The sequence below is a fragment of the Megalops cyprinoides genome, chromosome 23 (assembly GCF_013368585.1).
Source record: "Megalops cyprinoides isolate fMegCyp1 chromosome 23, fMegCyp1.pri, whole genome shotgun sequence".
NCBI classification, from domain to species: Eukaryota; Metazoa; Chordata; class Actinopteri; order Elopiformes; family Megalopidae; genus Megalops; species Megalops cyprinoides.
The window spans coordinates 13,904,643-13,925,728 of NC_050605.1; the positions used below are offsets into that span (position 1 = coordinate 13,904,643).

The following is a 21,086-nucleotide window of genomic DNA, read 5'->3' on the forward strand; positions in this document are numbered from 1 at the left end:
GTAGTGCCACAATAACCAATATCATGCTAAAACTACAAAATATGTAAAATACTGTGACTAAATAATCAAAACATCAATAATATAGGTAAGTGCTAAAAGTTATATACAAAAGAGGAAGACTTTAGAGGGGCTAAAGAGGGAAAATAAAACACAAAACACACATGATCTTCGTCCTCTAGTTATTTTTAATAACAACACCTGATAAAAATGAGTGACGTGTACTTACATAGGTATACGGATATTTAAACAGGTAACGTAAATACTTTAGGGAAGCTCGAACAGCTGTCATAAATTGTATTCTGGCGACACCTAGTGAATAACTCCCCGAAGAACATGTGAGATAACATAAAACTGAACCCGAATTGTTCTAACTGGCTCCTTCTAAAAAGTATTTTTCTATCATCCGGTCATGCAGATCGGATGATAGAAAAATACTCCATACAGTGTCCTTTGAAGTAACATCTTTTCTAAAGAGCAGAAATTAACTTTTCTTCCAAGCCCGCCAGTTCAGTCAAGGTAACAACTGTACAGGATTCAGAACAGGTTTAAAAAAAAAAAAAAAAAACTGAATTCTAAAAATTCCAGTCGAAAATGTATTGCAATGGGACATCCTGTATCCGTTTCAAAATAATTAATTTGATAAGATCATAAAATTTTGTAATTATAGCAGATAGTTTTCTAACGAATGTTTACCTACGACGTAACAGCAAATTTCTGAAGTGCTCCCCATAGGGAAAAATTGACATTACAAGTTACTGAACTCTTTGCGCACTCTCGCCGGACAACGAACGAAAACGGAATTATCCGAACATGATGTCAGACGCTTCACAAGTCCAGTGCTGGCGTGTTGCTTTTATCTCCGTATTAAATTACTCTCTCTTGTAATTGGTTACAAACGCCACATGTGACACATCTTGGTCATTCACAAATTAGTACGGGCTGCATGCGGAGAGAAAAGCAACGCGTGCGCGCCGCGAAGGCAAAGGAAAAAATCAACAAGAAGGAAGAGCAATGGCGACATTGGATCGCAAACTACCCAGTCCGGATTCGTTCCTGTGCAAACCGTGGTCTACTTACATCGATGCAGCAGAAGTACACTGCCCTGACAGTAAGGACGCGACATGCCAGTTTTCGTGTTGCATGTAGATTTTGCACTTATTGATATAGTTGCTAAACTGAGATTGACTAGCAGGCTAGCATTCGCTAACTTGCCTACTGGTGTCCTCCATGCATCTCTTTATAGCAGAGCTAGCAAAATAGCTAACAGGCAACTTCGTCATCTAGCTAGCTAGCTAATTAGCCAACTGCATTAACTGAGAACCAGAGGTAACATTCAGCTGGCTTGGTAGCTAATGGCTTTTCAATGGAGCTATTATGGCACATTCCGTAATTGTGTCTTAAGTGTCAATGTTTTCACAGAATACTTGGATGAATGCCTTCCTACTGTCAGTGAGAGTTAGCTACCTAGCTACGACTCCACATGAGTGCCAAGTTGAAATGGTTGCTGGGTAGCCAACACTAGCAGGCTATCAGCAGTAATGCCATACGTAAGTGAAATTGATTAGCCATTAATGCTTGACTTGAAAAGGCTTATGGTGTTTTCTTTTGCACGGAACTGCAATGCTAGAAGATATTGGAAAAGATCTTGCAAACAGCAGGGAGGCAATGAAACTCAATAAAGAGGGTAAGTTAGCTAAGCGTTGTTTTTTTGCTAGTGGATCACACATCTGTAAAAAAACTTGCGAGTTTGCTGCCACTGTTTTGATGCTGAGCTGGTCACAACCACCTGGCAATTCTTGCTGTCCTCACTCAACTTGGATTTGCCAGTCGTCTAGCTCGTTAAACGTATTGATACTGAAACAGCTGATTGTCACCCACTTTCTCTGCCAGAGTAAACCATGCGCTGTCACTTGAGGGACATCGCCAGCTCGTTAGCTAAGCAGGATTTCACGCTTTTATGTCACTCAGAACGGAGAATGCGAGCAATGTTTATCAATTTCCATGAATGTCAAGCAGTGTCCATTTTTGCATATTCTTGTATAATAAGACGACTGTGATCGCCACGGTTTAGTAACGTACGCCGTGTTTTTTTCGGTGATGATAGTAGTAATATTTTTCCCTACTGAGCACGTAAGAGCACATGGTAAAGCAGTAGAATCCTTAAATTACCATGTAGAACCCCTCAGTTTCTGAATGATTCCTACCCTTGCAATACTAATTCAGCTGAGGGTTTCAGCTATTAAATTGAGGGTGAGAATTCAGGATTTGAGGGTTCCGGTTAGTAGCCTAATTTGAAGGTTCTGCTTGATAATGTCAGGGTTCCAGTAGCAATCTGAGCGTGCAAATGATTCCTTAATAGGGTCAAATGAGCTAACTAAGGGTAACAATTAGTAAATTGTTAAATCCTGTCTTTTCAAAACGCATACAGAAACACATCTCAAGGTAGTCTTTTATATGATTAAAACGGTGTCTGTGACTTTACTGTTCTTTCTGTCAGTTTACATTATGCATGAGTTTTTTTTAGTACTCAATACATTCAATGGAGAATATGGTTACAATTGCATAGATGTTTTATACTATAGGTTTGTGTTGTATTTTTATATTTTAATTATCACCCACAACTATTTGCAAGAATTGTAAAGCTATATAGTATTACAAATTATTTATATCACTGTATCTTGCGTATATTTTATCTTAAGGAAGTAGTGATGCATTTCACTTCTGGGAAGAGGTATGCATGTACTAATTAAAGAGTTAAACGTGCTATTATTATGTGTGACCACAACCAGCCTAATGTCACCATTTGTGTTTTCACAGTGGGAGGTTCATTTGCATAACATTCTGCTTCCTATATCAAAGTGCGTGTTGATGTATATCCAGTGGTCACTTGGTCTTTCGTTACATGCCTTGAGTGGCACGCCAAAAACTGGTGGATTGAGTCTGTCTTCTTGCCTCACCTTTACCAGAGGAAAAGTACTGCCATAAAGGCCACTTGAATAGGTGCTCAGTCCGATGAGGTCACCCCTGACACGAAGACCGACGCATCGGCGGTCTTGGCAGGAGCCCACTGATCTTTACGCAGCTGATGGTTTCTCGGGTGTCATGACCCAGCGTGTGTAATTCATCCTGTATTGCTTTAAGAATGAAAGGAGAGCCAGTGTGTGTAACGTAAATCACCGTTGGAGTTCCCTCCCAAGCTTTGTGCTCTGTAGTAGGTCAGAGTGATTACAGTTTTGGAGATATCCAGTCGAGCTGCAAGCTACCTGAGTAGAAGTCATGTCCCTCCTGTTTTTCTTTGGCGGTTTTTTTGTCAGTTGAAATGTTTTGGAACAAGCAGTAAAGGGAACACATACTATAAGCTGCTTTGGAATGACTGCTATTGAACCGTGAAGCCACAGTGGTGTGGTCGTTTTTCCAGTCCCTGATTGAGCCACAAGCACAAGGCAAAACTGTAAAACCCAACTGAATATTGATAACTTAAATAAGTCCAGGTGTCCAGTTTATGAGGCATACTATTTTAAAAACTTGTTTTTGGATGAAATGCAGCACAGGGGCTTTTACTGTGAATCTGTTTCATGCGCGCAGGCAGTGATGCTAAGACATTGTTTTTGCGTGGTAAAAAGCACTTCATATGGCATCAATAGTATCAGTTTGTGAATTGTTAGAAGAACAGCAGGTTCGTTTTCGGGTTTGTTTCTCCCAACACTTGCGAGATCAGCTGTGTGCATCTCATCTAACAGTGCCAGGAGAGACAATATCATTTGAAACTTTGGCGCTCCTCCCCACACACTGCAAGTGTAACCTCTGTTGTTGTAGTGGGAAGCAAATCCAGGACTGCATAACCCTCCAATAAGAGATAAGATGAGCTCATTGAAATGAAGGCTGTGTTTTTTTTCTTTGCCCAGGGAGCCAGTTGGGGTCTTGTCTTGACTCTAGGTGGCGATGTTGCATTCTGCAGCAGGCGGTGGTGAACCCCCTGAGCTCCAGTACATCATGCCGCTGTACTGTTGCCACTGCTTAGTGTCAAAGCAGCGTTTGCCTCAGGGATTGTCATCACTGTAACCTATACATACAGTTCTAGTGCTTTTTACTCTCACTACCCTGCAAAGGCGGCAGGGAGTAAGAAAATGTGGTTGCTTTAGTTCTGTTTCATCAATTATCATGCATTTAGGTTTGTTGCTAGTAATGGATTTTGTTCTGCATGTTACACTGACATTTACACACTGCGACTGTCTGGAAGAGAACATTCCACAAATAAACTAATTATAACAGCAGTGATTATGATTAACAAAAGAGCTTAATTTGTGTCTTTTGCTAAGTGTTGTCGATGTGTCTTTTCCACTTAATTTACACAGCAATAAGGCATTTAGCTGAGCAAATCAATATCTTTTAAGAATCCCAGAATAGCTATAATAAAGGGCAAGTAAAAAGCAAATAAAACTGCACGTTGCACTTAAAAACCAGCCTCCAGAAAGTGAAAGAAAGGTGATGCGAGGAGGCCTGTGTGTCTGTCTGTCTGTGGTTTGGTCTGTTTGTGAATAGGATAGCTAAAAACTAAATGCATTAATGAACGAAGAACTTATTGGATCTTATTGGATTGGGCTGATATTGAACAATAGAGGTGGCAGGGTATGCACTCTGTCAAACTCCACTGTACTTTTCCATGTTTTTTTATACAGGTCACGGGTATGAAGCAGTCATAGGCTGTACGACTGGTGCTGCACTAGAAAAGCCTGTTCATGAGTAAAGACATCTCCCAAAGCTTTGAATAGACCTGTTGCTTTTAAACGGGGTGGATGGAGCCTTTTACAAACAGGAATCACGTTATTTGCAACAGAGAGACCCAAAAAGCATTGTTGAACCTTTTTGAAGGCTTTTCATGCCAGCCTGTTCTCAAAATGAATGAATTTGTGAGGAAAGATTGTTGTAGCTATTAAATGTTGGCAGAATCCTCGTTTGGCAAGCAGTTCCTGTAGCAAACTACGCACACTGCTTATTTGCTTTGGCAGACACATAGGAAATTGTTTTCATGCTTTTATAAGTTCTGCACTTTGTGTTCATGTGCTTTTCTGCAGATTGTACGTTTCTAGTTGTGTAATTTGAGTGATTCTGTCAACAGTGACCTATCGTGCTCTGGTAAACTGGCTCTGTTGTGATGAATTTGATTGGTCAGCTTCTGTTGAGATTGTAACTTGATTGGATTAGGGCACTGAGGAGGCTGGTTGGTAAATAGTGAAGAGTGAAGATGTCGCTTGGCTGGGGTCTGCACGTGCTTGACATGAACACTTGCGCAAACATTTCTCGGCACTTCCATCCCAAGAAGCTCACAAATCAACAGCTTCCCAAACTCTCAAAATAGAAAAACACAACAAAAAATGCTGCTGATTCTCAAAGATCACTTTGTCTTACTTAGCAGCCAGAGAGATCGGTTGCATTGGCTTTCATTTGCTTACTCTGGTATACAGCAGTTAATCAGAATCGGAATCTGAATTTTTATTCGCCAAGTACAGATGTACGAGGAATTTCTCTTACCTGATGTACATCATGGCTGTGAGTACCTATCAGAAGTTCCATATGTGAATCAAGTTGAAACTCTTTGGCAACACAATGTATTCGTGATCCACAGATTATGAGAAAATGCATGACCAGAAACATCATTACATCATTATTAGTGCTGAAGTGTTTCTCTCTGCTGAATGATCCTTGTTTAGCTAAGTATGCTGCACTCACTTGTCTCCTGCTCGACATGTCTCCTGCAGATATGCACTCGTTTGGACAGTATCCAGCACATGAGGATTTCTGTCTTGTTGTATGCAATACCTGCAATCAAGTCGTCAAACCTCAGGGCTTCCAGACACACTGCGGTAAGTGTTGTTGTTTCACATGAAGGTATGAACCAACTGACATGCTGTGTGAATGGGTGTGGAATGCTAGTCAAATGCGGAGCAAAATGTGACCGGTCTATTATTGTCAGGGTGTTGCTTCATTAACTTTTTTTTGTTACTTTGAAGTGCACTTCATGTATTCTGTTGTTAAGACTCTGAGAAATGGACAAGGAGGAACAGTAATAGAAAATATATGTGAAGTATAAAATATGACTCTAAAGGGGCACTTTATTAGATGCTTTGTTTTTACAGTAAGTTACAGTATGTTATTTTTATACAGTAGCAGCTGTACTATTTTCCCTTTGAAAAGAGATGATCCTTTTTCCTTTTCTCTGCCCAGTATTGGGAACAGGAGCTGTGTTTACACTGAGGGGAGTGTGTGGTAGGTATGTTGAACTGTGGGAAAAACCACCAGACTGGATAGTCTTCTAGAGAGAAATGTGTATGGCTGGCTGTAGCTGTATCACTAGCAGCTGATACACAGCGAAGCACATGCTGTCACATCCAGTGCAGCCGAATGCTACGGTGTGAACGTGCCTGCAAGAAGCGTTCGAGGTGAAAGCCAGGCCTACTTTCCGTCACCGCTCCGGATGTGCTGTTGAGAGGTGGAAATGTGTCCATTATTAGAATGCGGCGGCAGTCAGCAGAATCAGTAGCGTGGAGCGAGCCTCCAGGTGAAGCTTACAGATTAAGCGCTCGCACACCTCCCTGGCCCTTTTTTCAGCAGACTGCGCTCTCTGTGACTTCCACGGCCGGTCAGCGGCGGAGGCGTTCCGCCTCGCGCGCGGCCCTTGTTTACTTTCGCTTTAGCTCCAACGAGCTCGCGTCTGCCAGCGCCCCGTTTCGGGGGCGGGGGGGGTGCGCATGCACGTGCGCGTGAGCGTCCCCGGGACTGAGCTCTGCGCAGCTGAAAGGCAGCGAGCGGGGCGGTTTTGCGCTCGGCGCTCCTGGCCGCCAGCCAGCACCCCCCGCGGGGCTTGTGCTTCCCGCCCACAGAAAGAGCTGAAAGGGTGACCGTTGGAGCAGCCGTGACGGAGCTGCCTGGAGCAGGGGCCGCCGGCCGAGCAGGTACCCAGCGCGCGGTCGGGGGAACGGGGCGCCGTGGAGCGGGGTCGTCCTCAGGGGTCCTCCTCCCTGCTCACGGCCGCGTTTGCAGCTGAACGTAAGTACAGTAGCAAGCTATCCTGCACGCGCCTCTCTGCAGGGCATTCTGATCCAGGCCCTGATGGCTCTGCTCTTAGCTCCTGTTGCTTCTCCTCTGTCCGGTACGGCCTGGGAATCTCCGCACTCGCTGCGTTGCGCCTGCAGACCCGTGCTCGCCCCTCCAGCCGCTCTGTCCGGATGTAAACAAAGGCAGTTGACATTTTTTCGGCGCTGCGCCGCGCAGCGGGCAGCTGCTTCCTGTTACCAAAGTGAAACTGGCGGGAGGGCCGCCGCTCCTGCCAGAGCGTCACGCTCTTCTGAGTCATAAAAGCAGAGGTTATTCACGCTCGCTTATGTGCGACTTATTGAAAAGTTCGTGGGCTGATTGCCTTTCGCCCGAGTGTAGAGCGGATCTCGTAAGCACCACCTCAGCGTCGGGGTTTCCCTGGCATTATCAGGTTGGGCCTACAGGGTAACAGTTTTGGTTGAAAGGGTCACAGCTGAGCTTGGTTGAGGGGCTGGATTGCAGGTGAAGGTCTGCATATTGCCACAGGTCTGCAGACTGTTCCTCCTCATTGAATTTAGTGGACTTTGCCCCACGTGTATTACAGCTGCTGCTGTGCCTGGTTCGGCCTATTTACACACCTGTCACGCTCTGGCTCAGAGCAGTCAGAAGTCTTTAATGGCGAGTGTTTAGATTTCAAAGGTGGTGTTCACGTTCGAGGATTTTTGTGAACACGTTTGGGGATGTTGCGCCCCCCGTTCCCTATTTGTCTTCTTTGTTCGTCTGTTTGTTCTCCCCACTGCGGTTTTACACACAATTAAACAAACCCGCAAAACCAAAGCATGTGGTAGAAGCTGGCAGGGAGCCACCGGCCTTTAGGCTGCCTGGAAAAGAGCTAAACGTTTAGAATAAGGGAACCCGCGTCGGGTGGTGGTTACACCAGGCTTCATAGCACATGTTCGTGGCTTGGAAATTATTTTAAGTTGTCATCCGGTAGCAGTTTGAATCTGGTGCTTGTTTGTGTTCTGCGGCCTCCTCCAGTGTTGTTTGAAGCCTGTGTGTGTGTGTGTGTGTGTGTGTGTGTGTGTGTGTGTGTGTATGTGTGTGTATTTCTTTATGATTTACCCCTTTGGATCTGCAGGTAGCTGGGGAGTAGTTGCACAGTGAGTAGAGAGGACAGCTCCCTCCCCCCTCCCAAAGCCATGCATAGCAGGAACCGTAAGTGGCGTGGCTGTTTTCCTCTGCCGATAATTTCACCTCCACTGAAACATCTCTGTTGCGCTGTTTTACACTGCTGTCACCATTTCAGCTAACGTAATCACTTCCAGTCCACGAGTGCATGCTTTCACTTTCTGTCACCTGGTTATTGCGGCTGCCACCAGTGATCAGTCTGTCCCGTCGAGCTGAAGTGTGACTGCACACTGCCCATTAAACACTAACAAAACCCATTTTCCATCTATATGTTACGTCTTTCACAGCATGCTGAAATATGCATTTCAAATTCGCTTAACAGATCTTTGCATGCAGGCCTAGGTGTATGCGGTTGCTTATTTGGTACATGTATGGTGTCTTCCATTTACACTGCTGCAAATAGGAACTTCAGCAACATACTTTCAATAGGTCTATAAGATCCTGCAAACTTCCCATTACGAGGTGAGATTCTTAGCTACTGCCCCACACTGGCACCTCCCACACGGATCAGTAACCAGATCTTCTTGCTGTCTGTTTACTGGAAAGGAAGAAATGTAGAAAGCTATGCAGAATATGTACAGTACCAGTCAGAAGTTTGGGTGCACCTGATTGAATGCCTGTTTCACATTATCTTAAAGAAATTTTTATCTAAAGATTTATGCTTAAATTGGAATTTGTTTCTACGACAAATATAAACAAATATAAACAGTGAAGTTTATGTCTATGCATGAACTTCTTTCCAGAACAAAAATTTAGATTAAAACAATATATATTTGTTTTTTTTTTTGTTTTTTTACTACACTACTATTTTTAATCAGAAACTGCTAGCAGCCTGTATCTGAAATGGGTAGATGGCTTATTTCCATTCATGTTTTGCTATACAGAGTGACTTGAAAAGTTAGAGAACAAACTGCATCTACTACAGTTACAGGACCAACAGTACAAGATCCTGTATGGAGTTACAGAAAGTGGACACCTCTCAGTGTGTTTGGGCCTGTCACTGTGTTTGTGGTGCTCCAGCCGCATAGCGTTTAATGTCTTTTTGTTGATAGTGGTGCTGGGAGCTTTGCACACTGCGCCGTGCGCCTGTTCCTCTGGGCGCACCGTAACATTAGAGCCGCTGGGTTATCGGCGCTGCCGCCGTTACTCCCCAGGAGGCCTGTGGAGCCGGGCTCACCCTTTCATGTGGCCTGTGTTTGTGAACAGCTGCTCTCTGCCCACTGGGAGATGAAGGAAGGCCTGTGATGTCATCTTTTTTAGAGCAGTGCTTTTTCAGGGCTGGTGTCAAGGACCAGGCGCTTGCATGTGCTGGCTTTCATTTCGACTGAGATAGTTAGCTTTGATTGGCTGGCCGTGGATTTGGCGTCTGTCAACAGGTTTTTGCTCCCAGTCCTTTGAGAACAGGAAATGCGTTCTTGAGCATTTGATTGTACTAATAATAATGAAAAAAAATGTAAAATGAAAAAATGTAAGTAAAGGTTTTTTTTTTTTTTTACCTTCTTATTACGGTCTTTAAAACCAATTGGCAAACACAGTCAATTTAAGATTCATTTTACCAATTAGTTATTATAATTGATTGCTATGAAAATAAACACTAAGATTAAAAAAATGTCTCTTCTGTTAGCACAAACACTCCTAACGAAAGACCTAAAGGAGATTGCTTTCAGATCCAGGTTAGTATTGAAGTGTCAGCTCACCAAAATCCCCCTAGTAAAGATCTCAGTAATAATGCATTGGCCTTCCAGATCCAGGGGTTGGGGAAACCATGTCTCAGACACAAAGAGAGGGACTGATGCTTTAATGGCTGTAGTCAGCGTTACTGTGTGACCCTCAAAGTCCTTCAATTGATTGATAAATCCTGTTAAGAGTAATGGGAATTTCCGGCTCTGTTTTGTTTTGTTGCCCCGAGTCCCATGCTAACAACCGCCTTCATGTAAGATTAGATTCTGCTCTGCATTGATGAATGAGATACCGTAACAGTGGACTGGACAAGTGTGCAGATAAAGAGCAGACAGTAGATCTTTAGATCTTCATTCTGTTTTTTTTTTCTTTCTCTCACTTTTAACCATAACAATTTCCCTGCTTTCTTGCCATCTTATTTATGTTTGGTCATTTTTTTCTTCTTGTTGTGTATGTACCTTGTTAGTAATCAGGTAAACTACTGATGCATTTATGGCTATTGTTAACTATAGAGAGCAGGGGTAACTGTTTACTGAGAGAGATTTCTGATTGTAGTTTTAATCATTGATCACACCCTCTGCAAGAACCTCAAAATGAAATGGATGCATTGATCGTTCCAAGCATTATTTCAGTCTGTGATGGCGTACTTAATAACAGTGTGATGCATGCCAGTGTTTTTTTTTTAAAGCGCAGTCATGCTCCGAGCCGGGGAGATGGTTGTGCTGAGTTAATGTGCGTGTGTGTGTGCGCGTGTGTGTGTGTGTGTTCCTCCCCTGCATTTCAGAGAAGAGGCACGGGTCCCCCTGTGACTCCAGATCTCCTGTGGTCCAGATGAGGAACAAGGTCTCGCTTGCCCACAGCACCATCAGCACTCCCCTCTCCAAGCCGTTCAGAGTGCCCCGAGACAACGGCCACAGTCCCTTCGGCAGGGCGCCGCACGCCGTCTACCCCCCCAAAGGGGCCCGGGGGAAGCCGTGGTGCGTATGCTTACAGGCGCCATCTCCCTCTCTACGTGGTTTCCCTCCGAACCACGCCAGCTCAGAGAGAAACCTTATAGTAACAAACGCCATTCTCTCCCCCCTTCTCTCTCTCCAGCGTCTCGGTCCCCGTGGTCAGCCTGGAGAAGATGCCAGCTCTGGGGAGAACAGAGGGGGCCAACATGAGGGTCAACTGCACCTCCGCCACTTCCTCCTCTTTCTCCTCCTCTCCAGCCGCCCTGGCCAAATCTTCCCACAAGTCCCACGAGCGGATTCCGAACGGCACGGGACCCAGCACGCCCCCCTCTCCCCAGGACAGGCGCCCCAGTGCTTCTCCCTCTCCCCTGGACAGGCGACCGTCCTCCTCCCCTTCCCCCTCCCCTTCCTCGCGGGCCAGTGCCCCGCCCTCTCCGCTAGACAGAAAGCACCAGAACGGCACAAAGGGCAGCAAGTCATATAAGAGGCTGTCAGGTAAGCCTTAACATTACAGTTAGTTATTCACCAGACATCCTTATCCACTTACAAAAGTGCATATAATTAGGCCAAGAGCAGAGACAATACTAAATCATCAGTGTTGCAACTAATAGCAGGAGTCATTACATAACATACAGCATTCTGCTAAATGCAGTAGTATGTGCTGACTTGTCCACTTCCTGGTAGTTTTACTTCCCCTTGGTGGTGACACCACAATACCGTAGTGTCGGTGACTATTATGAGAATGCATAGATAAGGAAAGACAAGCATGTGTGCATGTCACTGCAGCCAGTAACGGTTAGCTCTACAACTGGGCTCCAGAATGTGGGTTATGGTTGTAAACATGTGGTGTAAACATTGTCTTGGAGCCAGAGAAGAAACACAGTCAGTCTCTTGGCAGTCTTTGGGAGCTCTAGTGTGTGTGCCCCTCATATAGAGAGCCCAGTACTTTTTGCCTATGTTGACATTGGAATCTGAATGCTGGTAGTCAGGGTGACTAGATTCCGAAAGCATTGTGCGTGAAGAGTGAAGATATTTAAATTCTTATTCGACCGGCGTGGTCTCCATAACAAACATAGCATCACGGGCTAAAAGCATCTGTCTGTGCAATAATGGGCTTCAGTCAGGGGCATACTGATGTAATGGCCGAGCCTGCAGCAGATTGAATGAAATGTCATTGTGTTTTCTCCGGCTTCTCTCTTTTAAAGGAAGGGTGTTTGATCCCAACAAGCACTGCGGAGTCGTGGACCCAGAGAGCAGGAGGCCCTGCACGCGGTCTCTGACCTGCAAGGTGGGCCGCTCTCCGATTGGTCGAAGGGCTCGTATTCATTCAGCGACTCCCTCTTTGTTGGCAGTTTGCACGTGTGTCGAACTGTGAAAACGATGGTACATGTTTGCCTCTGCTTATATAGGACAGGCGGTCCCTGCTTTTAAGACATTGTACGTGGGAAATACTGTCACAAAAGGGATCGTTGGGAATTGAGTTTTATTTTCGCACAGAAGCAATGTTGTTTGCAATTTCGTTGTTCCCCACCGTGCAATGACAGTAAAGTCTATTCTGATTCGGAAGCAGGCAGTACATTCATTAAAACAGGCTAGAAGTAGAATTTTTCCTGAAAAAAGACTGGGTAAATATGAAATAAAGGCAAATATTTGTGTGAGAGGTACATACATATTTACATAGGTACATACACATTTTATATATACGTGAAGTGTAAATGCAGTATTGTCACACATACTCTGTGGTGGCTGGGAACGACGGAACAGTGAACAGCAAGATGCAAATCACTGTGCATATTTAACCCAGAGGGCAAGTGAGACGGCACATACACTAAAATGAGAAAATAAATCTTCTTCAGCTCCCTTCCACAAGTTGACTGAATGAAAGCAAGACACTAAAATAAGAAAGAAACAAAAAATCTCCTGCCTTTTCCGTGTTTTTTAAATGTAGCTTTTTGCACTCACAGACGTTTTCTCACCAACATTGTCAGCCCCCAGCTTCTCTCAGGACTCTGTGTTAAAACGATTAATGGCACCATTTTTGTAATGTAATATGTCGTAAACGCGGGCATCGTAAATAGGGGACTGCCAGTACATGCTGTATTTTTTTTTTTTTTAAACCATACAAAGACAGACATTTTAGGGATATAATGTCAGTAAAGTGTGATTCAGTTCAAAACACTGTGCATTTTCTAGATAGCATTCGTGTTTAGACATTCACAAATCAGTTGCCCTCCATTAGAAGGTGCTGTATTTGTTTTCCTAAGTTTGTGTGTGTGTGTGTGATCGTCAGACTCACTCTCTGACCCATCGGCGGGCTGTTCCGGGGAGGAGGAAGCAGTTTGACTCCCTGCTGGCGGAGCACAAAGGGCGAGCCAAGGAGAAGGAGAGGGAGAAAGAGGCGCGGCAAATCCGCGAGCAGCAGGGAGGCCGGGACCCCCACCACAGCCGCCCCGCCCCATCACATGACCCCGCCAACGGTGTGGCCGCTGGCTGCCACAACGGCAAGACCACGTCTCCACTGAAAAGCAGGCTTGCCAACACATACATACCCAGGTGAGTTTGTAGGCTCTCTCAGGTTTCCCCACTGCTCTTTATTAGTTTAATATATTTTTTGTCCTTAAAAGTCATAAAGCTGTTCTCTCCTATTTCCTTGAAGTGTCATGGAAAATTTCCCAAATCTTAAATAATAGAAAATCACACAAATTTCTTTTGTAATGATATAGTATATGCATCTTTTTGCTGTTAACGCACTTTTGAGGTTTTGATTGCTGGCCCTTCCCTGTCAAGAGTATCTGCATGTGTGTGTTTGCACAGCCACAGAATATTTTTAAAATAATCTCTCAGAGTATTTCTCCTTCAATTGTGTCTTCAAAGTATCCCAGTGTCACAGGAATTTGACTGTTGGTGCAAGGAAAATAATCCTTGAAAATCTGGCATTTCTCCTCAATTCATCTCAGAAAATATGTATCTGAATTGAGTGGGAATTGAGTGGGAACACTGCCTTCTGACTCACAAGGGTGTTTATTTATGTGACATAATTCTTTGATATACCTTTTTAAACAAGACAAAACCCGAGCACTAACTTGCTGTCACAACGTTGCTTTTATGAAGTAACAAATTGCCTTCGTTTGGACCACAAGGGGGAGCTGTCTTATTCTCTAAGCTTTTCATTCCATATTATGATATGGATTGCAGTTTCTCTGTAAAAGGAGTTACACTCCTTTTGACATGCTGATAAGAGGAAGAATAGTATTAAGCCCTAAATCAAGTCCTGTCCTCTGGTGTGCCTGTTTAGGCCCCCTGGTGGTGGGGGTCAGCGCTCCTGTCCTGGACCTGCTCCTGACATCACACCGCTCTTCCTGGGGGCGGAGGGGGGTGGCCGGCTGTCCAGTGACGAGGGCGAGGCCGAGGTCCCGGAGGAGTCCGAGAGACCGGACTGCCACTGTTCCCCGCACCACCCCCGGCCTCTGGGAGTGCGTTCCCCAGCCTCGCCACTGTACTACATTACCCATAATGCTCTGTATCACAGCAGCACTTCCCTCAGTTCCCCTTAAGTCTCTGTAATGCTTCATATTTTTTATCAATTCATTGTTTGTGTCATGTATTCTTTTTTTGGCATAACTACACATTAAGTGCTGCTGGGGAAATTAGTACATTACATTATATTACATAACATTCGTTTAGCAGATTCTCTTGTCCAGAGAGATTTCCACCACAAATACTGAACAGAAAGAGTGCAAAAATAAGGGAGCAGTAGGAACGACTGCTCACTAACAGTAATAATAAGGGTAGTGACCGTAATCATAAGGGTGGCACTAATCTGCCTCTCTCTCTATCTCTCTCTCTCTCCCCCTCCCTCCCTCTCTCCCGGGCAGTGCTGCGTCTTCGGCAGCCGGCTGATGGGGAGGGGTCACTACGTGTTCGACAGGCGGTGGGACCGGATGCGGCTGGCACTGCACTGCATGGTGGAGAAGCACGTCACCGCTCAGTTGTGGAGGTGAGTGCAGAAGCTCCGAGCCAGTGCGTCAACCAGACGCTGGGTTGCCAGTCCCAAGTCAGTCCAGGGAGGGGAGGACCAGGTTTATGCTGGTTACCACCTGAACGTCTGAGCTGATCGAGTTATGTATTCTAGTAATGTACTTTTTAGTGGACAGTTTTATGAATTTGATGTGACATCTTAATGATATAGCTCCTATCTTGAAGGATTCTACCATGTGCATTTATAGAGAAGAGCAGTTGTAAAGGTACATACAGAAGTTAATGGTTAAGGTAATGGTTAAGGTAAATAACCAGTAAATAACCAGTTAGTTAACAAGTCAGATGAAATTTTTGGGAGACAAAAATACATGGCATTTCAGGAACTAAGTTTGACATCCCTGACCCAAAAATGCTCTGAAAATGTTGCATTTCGGAATGCGCTAGACTGGCCAGGTCAGAGGGTTCTCCTCACACTGGAGCACGAGATGCTTACTCTAGACTCCACTAACTGTGATGATGTCATTTCCTGTATATTGCAGGAAGATCCCACTGGCAGCTGAAAGCCCTGCCCCCTCGCCTGGGATGACCCCTGACCTGCAGCCCTTCAGTGTCCCCAGCTCCATCTACCTGTCTCAGTCCCCCACCAGTGCCTATGTGATGACCCCGCCTCTCCTCTCCTCCCCGACCTTCGCCACCCGGTCTGACGGCGTGTCAGTGGTGTCCTACTCTACTGGCTTTCCCAGCAGCGGCGGTGGCGTGTTCAGCATCGTGGACACCTCCCTCATGACCCCAGTCCCCGCCCTGTCGCCCGTTTCGTCCCAGGGCAAGCGGCCCCGGGCCAAACCCAGCAAGCCCCCGAAGGTTCGGGAGCAAGCCTCGGGGACGCCGGGCGGGGCGGTGGGCGGAGCGGCAGGGGGAAAGAAGAGGAAGCCCCCTCTCTCCTCCTTTACCTCCTATACGGCGCCCCACAGGGGGAACTCCACCAGCACCACACCCCCCCTCACCTCCCACCTAGCTGGCCCCGCCTTCAGCAGCAACGGGACGTCCCCTCTCTGTGCCAAAACCGAGCCCTCAGGACGCATAGTGTTAGGACCCGCCGACGCCGCCAGATATGCGCGCGCAGACTTGACCGTGGCCCACCCCCTCCCGGGCGACCACGCCCTGTCCGTCCACAGCCCCCTCCCCTTCTCCCAGGTGGACGGGAAGAAGCGCAAGAGCTCCAACCCCAACGGCAAACCCAGCAAATCGACCAAAGCGTCCGGACTGAGCAGCATCTACAGGAAGGGCGGTGCAGGGTCCGAGTCTTCACACACCCCCCTCCCCCGGCAGGTAGGACCTCCGTCTCACCTGGGTCCCACCTGTCCGCAATTGCAACAAAACAAGACTCAGTCGTGGTTGTGGTGGGGACGGGGGGAATACACAGAGGGCGTGATGCAATTAAATTCACTCAGACATGTGCTCTTGAGGTGATCTGAAAGGTTAATTAGCTAATATGTTTACAGCAGCTTTGTTCTGCTACCCCCACTACGCAGTGACTCCAGGATTGTCATTTGCATTTTTTTGTGACTCCAGGATTGTCATTTGCATTTTTTTGTGTCTAGTACACACATTTTGAGGGTAAAAAAAAATGATTCAGTTTGATCCAACATTGTCTGTGAAGTTCAAAGCAGATTTCTGAGTGGCTTGAAAGAGGGGCATTGTTTCTGTGTCTGAATGTTTCTGTGGGTGGGAGGTGGCCTGCACCGACGTCTCTTTGTTGTTGCAGCCCATGGTACATCACTGAGGGCGTCCTGCAGGTGGCGCCGAGCGCAGGGCGGTCCAGGCGGTCCAGTCGGCCCAGCCTCTCCGCATCACCGCGAGCGTGTGCGCGAAGACCCGGCGTCACGGCTCCGCCCCCCTCTCTGTCGCCACAGGCTCCGCCCGTCTTCAGCACATACCACAGAACTCGTCCGGAGTCCGGTCCGCCAGCAACGATGACGTCGCTCCCGGAGTGTCATTTACACTGTACTTTGCCTGAGGCCTGGGGTCTCCTGACAGGGCGGGCTGTGTCTCCGCTGGATTTGAACCACACTGGGTGTGCACTCGTTACCAGCGCTCGTCCTTCACCTCCCGCTTCTCGGTAGAAATCCTATCGGGAGAGTTGCTTAGAAGGAGGAACCTCGCGGGATAAGGCCCCCTTGGATCGACGCTATCACGCGTCCGCTCTCGAGCAGCTTCAGCTAATTACAGTTAACACTTCATAAACTGCAGAGCCCTGTTTTTAACGGGGAAAACGGCTTCGGCAAATTTTCACAACGGCATTCATGTACAATCCGTTCAGTTCACATTTCTGGCATTTACAAATACCATCCTGGCTTGTTTTTGCCTGAAAAATACACACTTGAGATGGGGGTCTGATTTCCAGCAAGGATATGATGGGTGATTCTGTGTGGTTTGGAAACGTGGAGAACCTGTGCACACCCTCCACCCCCAGGCCTGTGGATGGGACACAGCACGCCTCTTGTGGGAGAGAGCGCCTCTTGCAGGTCAGTGTCTAAAGTGCACTTACCCCCCCCCCCCCACCCTCCTCCCGGCCTCATCACGCCTGGACTGGATCGGGAGAGCAGAGCACAACCACGAACTTTGAACTTTGAAGCAAGGGAATTTATTGTACCGGCGCTTTTTTGCAGCTAATGTCAGGTATTCAACGAGGAGGTTTGTTTTAAATATTGCAAAGCCTACAAAGTCGAGACTGGCACCCTAAAAAGTAAGATTTTATAGTATTGGATTTGTATGATAATTTATCATTTCTTTTAATACCTTTCTAACTGACCAGGATAGTGCTACAGGATTTTGAGCAAAATTATATTTGTATTTCCTTTGTAAAGTTGAAAGTATTATAGTGTTCCTACTGATGAAAAAGAAAAGACGTGTACATATCTTTATTATTTTTGTATTTATTTTCTCAGAATGGAAAGCATTTAGGGATTTTCCCCTCTCCCCAGCCACATGAATATTCTGAAACTGTTTTTGAGATTGTGGAGTCAGTGAAGGGCATGGCCTTATTTTGCTCGTGGCTTTTATTTTTGTGCTACCAAGTCGCTCTTCCCGATACAACATTGTATTGAAAGCACTCTTCTTGGCCTCGAGTTCAGCCTGAAGAATGTGTCTCCTTCCTTCGCTTCGGCTCTCTTGTCGCGGTACAGAATCTTCCTGGGTGTGACGTCCCAAAGCTCCTCCCACTGCTCCAGCGGCTTCCTGCAGATGCCACTCCCCGAGTGGGGGACCTTGTCCTCACAGTGGTCTCCTCGTCTAGGCCTGAGGTGTTCGTATCCACATGTGCTGTATGCCTTAAACTATGAAAAAAATTTAAACTAAATGCAAATGGCATTAGCAATGCTATTTGCGATAGCATTAGCCACCTGTGTTCATCAGTGTTTTGCCAGTTGCCTACATTCCCCTAGACAGGTTAGTGTCATTCTGTGGAAATTAAAGCCCATTTTAAGTTAAATGCCCATTAAGGCAATTTAAAAAATAAAATTTATCTGAGCAGTGTGCATGCCGCACCTGCTTAATGAGACATTGACAGATGTACTGGATGTGTAGACATTGATGGATGATGTTGTTAAAATCCACTTGTGAGGCAAAGGGGCTGCAGTGTGACTCTGGGGCTGTGGAAAGGTGTCTTCCTTGGTGATTAATACCAAGCGCATTGGGATATTCAACTCACGATGACCCAGTGAGAATACTCACTTGTATGCACTTTTTTTCCTACATCAGGAACCTTGTCTGAACTTTATTATGTATATTAGCATTGAAGTATATATATGAAGTTAGACTTTCTGCTACTGGTAAAGCCAACATCCCCCCCCAAACACACAGTGTTGTGTGTGTTGTTAACTCGCCGTGCTGTGCCGCAGATCTTGTTGCTGTATTTATGTTCCAGTGACTGCAGTAGTGAAAACCCGAATTGTAGCTGTAATGTAACTCTTTATTCTTCTGTGAACACTTCCTTGCTCTAGAGCTCTTACTTCTGGGTCCCTCCCCCTCTCCCAGCATCCTTTGCCAGGATTCAGGGGCTCAAATTGGGGCTCAAAAGAAGATTCTAGAACCTCCTATTGACAGCTGAGCGGAACTGAGCTCTCCATGTCCTCCTCCTCAGTCAGATCTTAGTTTATGCACAATTGTCAGGGTGGAGGGCTTTTTGAATCAATCAGAAGACTTTGCTCTCCACAGCTGAACACTATGACTGGTTCAAGTTTGTGAGTCACTGGTGACACATGTCAGTTTGGCCCCTATTGAGGTTCATCAGACCTCACTCCTGTCACTTCTCTATTGCATTATTGAAGTCAAGAATCATGTTTGTCTTAAGTGTAGGACTTGCATGTGACCTGGCTCAAAGAGTTCATGTGCTGATGATGGGACTTGCCCATAAAAAAAAAAAAATCATCCCCAAATGCCTGCCTTTAAAGTGACATCTATAAAATGTGCATCAGCTATAAAAGTCTAACCTTCCATTACAAGAGGGTTCTAATCCTTCAGGGGAATTCAAAGAGTTTTAACAGGAAAAACATAAAAACAAATGGCATACAGTTCAGTTTTTCCTCTTTTCCAGTGGGTCACACCTGTTCTGTGGATATGTAAGATGCTGTTTCCGGATTTGAAAAATGCATAGTGCATTGGTCTTAAGGCTGTCTGACTCCACTATATGTTAATGGTGTACTTAGTGGAGGATAAAGGGATATTTTCTCTTAGCTCTGAGTCTTTTAGTGGAAACAAGTACCCATGAGGGCAGGCCTGCTCTAGAAGCCAGAATTGAGTAAGAAGATGTTTCCTGTGTGACTCTCATAATACCATGTCATTTTACAGTGGTTTTAGAAAGGTTTTGTGAAACCCATAATGGGTGAAGCTATCATATACTGTGCAACACTGTTTTTTTATTAACCAATCAAAGCACTTTGCTCATCACAGCAAAATACGTATTTGTTCAAATCAGTGAATGACATACATATTTATTATTTATTTGTTTGACAGATTCTCATATATAAAACAACTCACAAAGCCAGCCATACTAGTGCATATAACAAGTCCTCTTAATTAAGTAACAGTACAGATCCAGAAAATTCATTTGAACTGCATTGTTGATGTGTACTAACAATAAGTGTTGCAGTAACTACAGTAAATTGTGGTAGCTCCATCCATTTTGCAAAGCTTCATTTTCCCACCGCTGAAAGTGGAAGAGGCTTTTTGTAATTTGACCCTGAGATGTCTTTGCTTCTGTTTTCCTTTATTAATGACTACTGCTGCATTTATCAGCAGTGTTTCAAATGCAATGGTTGTGTGGCTGCTGCTGTCCTTGGAATTATTCAGGTAAATGTCACGTGACTGTGAGTTTGGGATTCCCTGTGTTTTTATCCTGGATAACCTTTCACTCGTGCTTCTGATACACAAGATCCCAAATTAGTAAACCCAATATCAGCATCTGTGGCCTGTTCATTCAGCTTTCTTGCTTGGCTGTCATTCACCATTGGATGGTGATAGGCTATGGGCAGAGTTTGGACGTACTAGTGTCCGAACCAGACTCAGCCATTAGGAAACTGTGTGGCTGGAATTGCCTTATTTTTGTATCCACTGTAAATACAACTGATCTTACTTCTATATAAACTCTTATAAAGAATTTATATAGAATTACCTGGAAATTTCCCTTCCTTATCAGAGTGTTGTGTGAAAAATTATGATTTTTACAATTTTTTTTTTACGTTGTCTCTTGTCTAGGCTCGTGGCATTTTCAACAAAGAGAAGAAAATGATATTTTTCAGGTGTGACCTGGTTTTGGAATTTGCAAATTGTTACATGGCTTTGTACCTGCCATATTATTTGTTTCCTAGTTGAAATTTCAGGGGTTTTTATTTTATTTTATTTTATTTTTGGTAGAATGAAGAAAGCCCTCTCTGAGAAACAATGCTGTAGTAATCTTCCCTCTTCATCAGCTTGTGTGTAGGAATGGGTATGCCCGCCTCCCAGATGCATCTGCTTCTCGACAGCATGGTGACCCAGGCCCTTCCACCTCAGGAGACAGACATGAGAGCTTTACTCGGGATGGGAGTACCTGTTTGAAATTATGATTCTATTTTTTGGGTGTGGGGAGGGTTGGGGGGGGATTAGGGAAACAACATGATGAAAGGAAGGAGAGGAGGAAATGAGCGTTGGAAGGACACTGGCACAAATGCCCACCCACTCTAGAGCTTCCCGAGGGGGTGCTGGGAGGGGGCG

The 21,086-nt window shown here is 45.4% G+C and overlaps 1 protein-coding gene across 2 annotated transcripts; it reads left to right on the top strand.

The window, feature by feature from the left end:
* The first annotated feature begins 1,035 nt into the window (after positions 1 to 1,035).
* Positions 1,036 to 21,086, top strand: LOC118770211 (ataxin-7-like protein 1). 2 transcript variants are annotated; one of them, XM_036517750.1, is made up of 11 exons: positions 1,036 to 1,108; positions 5,760 to 5,864; positions 8,174 to 8,250; positions 10,688 to 10,880; positions 10,999 to 11,351; positions 12,062 to 12,144; positions 13,147 to 13,409; positions 14,152 to 14,329; positions 14,732 to 14,853; positions 15,374 to 16,163; positions 16,600 to 21,086. In XM_036517750.1, exons 3-11 carry the CDS (start codon positions 8,235 to 8,237, stop codon positions 16,615 to 16,617), a joined length of 2,016 nt encoding a protein of 671 aa, XP_036373643.1. In that variant the 5' UTR covers positions 1,036 to 1,108; positions 5,760 to 5,864; positions 8,174 to 8,234; the 3' UTR covers positions 16,618 to 21,086. The 2 variants fall into 2 exon arrangements, with proteins under 2 accessions (XP_036373643.1, XP_036373644.1); XM_036517751.1 differs by lacking the exon at positions 1,036 to 1,108 and adding an exon at positions 5,489 to 5,550.

Bases quoted from the DNA above. Each gene is read 5' to 3' on its own strand.
- LOC118770211 (XM_036517750.1), top strand. The intron at 11,352-12,061 runs GTAAGCCTTAAC...TCTCTTTTAAAG, and splicing joins GTCATATAAGAGGCTGTCAG to GAAGGGTGTTTGATCCCAAC. The intron at 12,145-13,146 runs GTGGGCCGCTCT...TGTGATCGTCAG, and splicing joins CGCGGTCTCTGACCTGCAAG to ACTCACTCTCTGACCCATCG.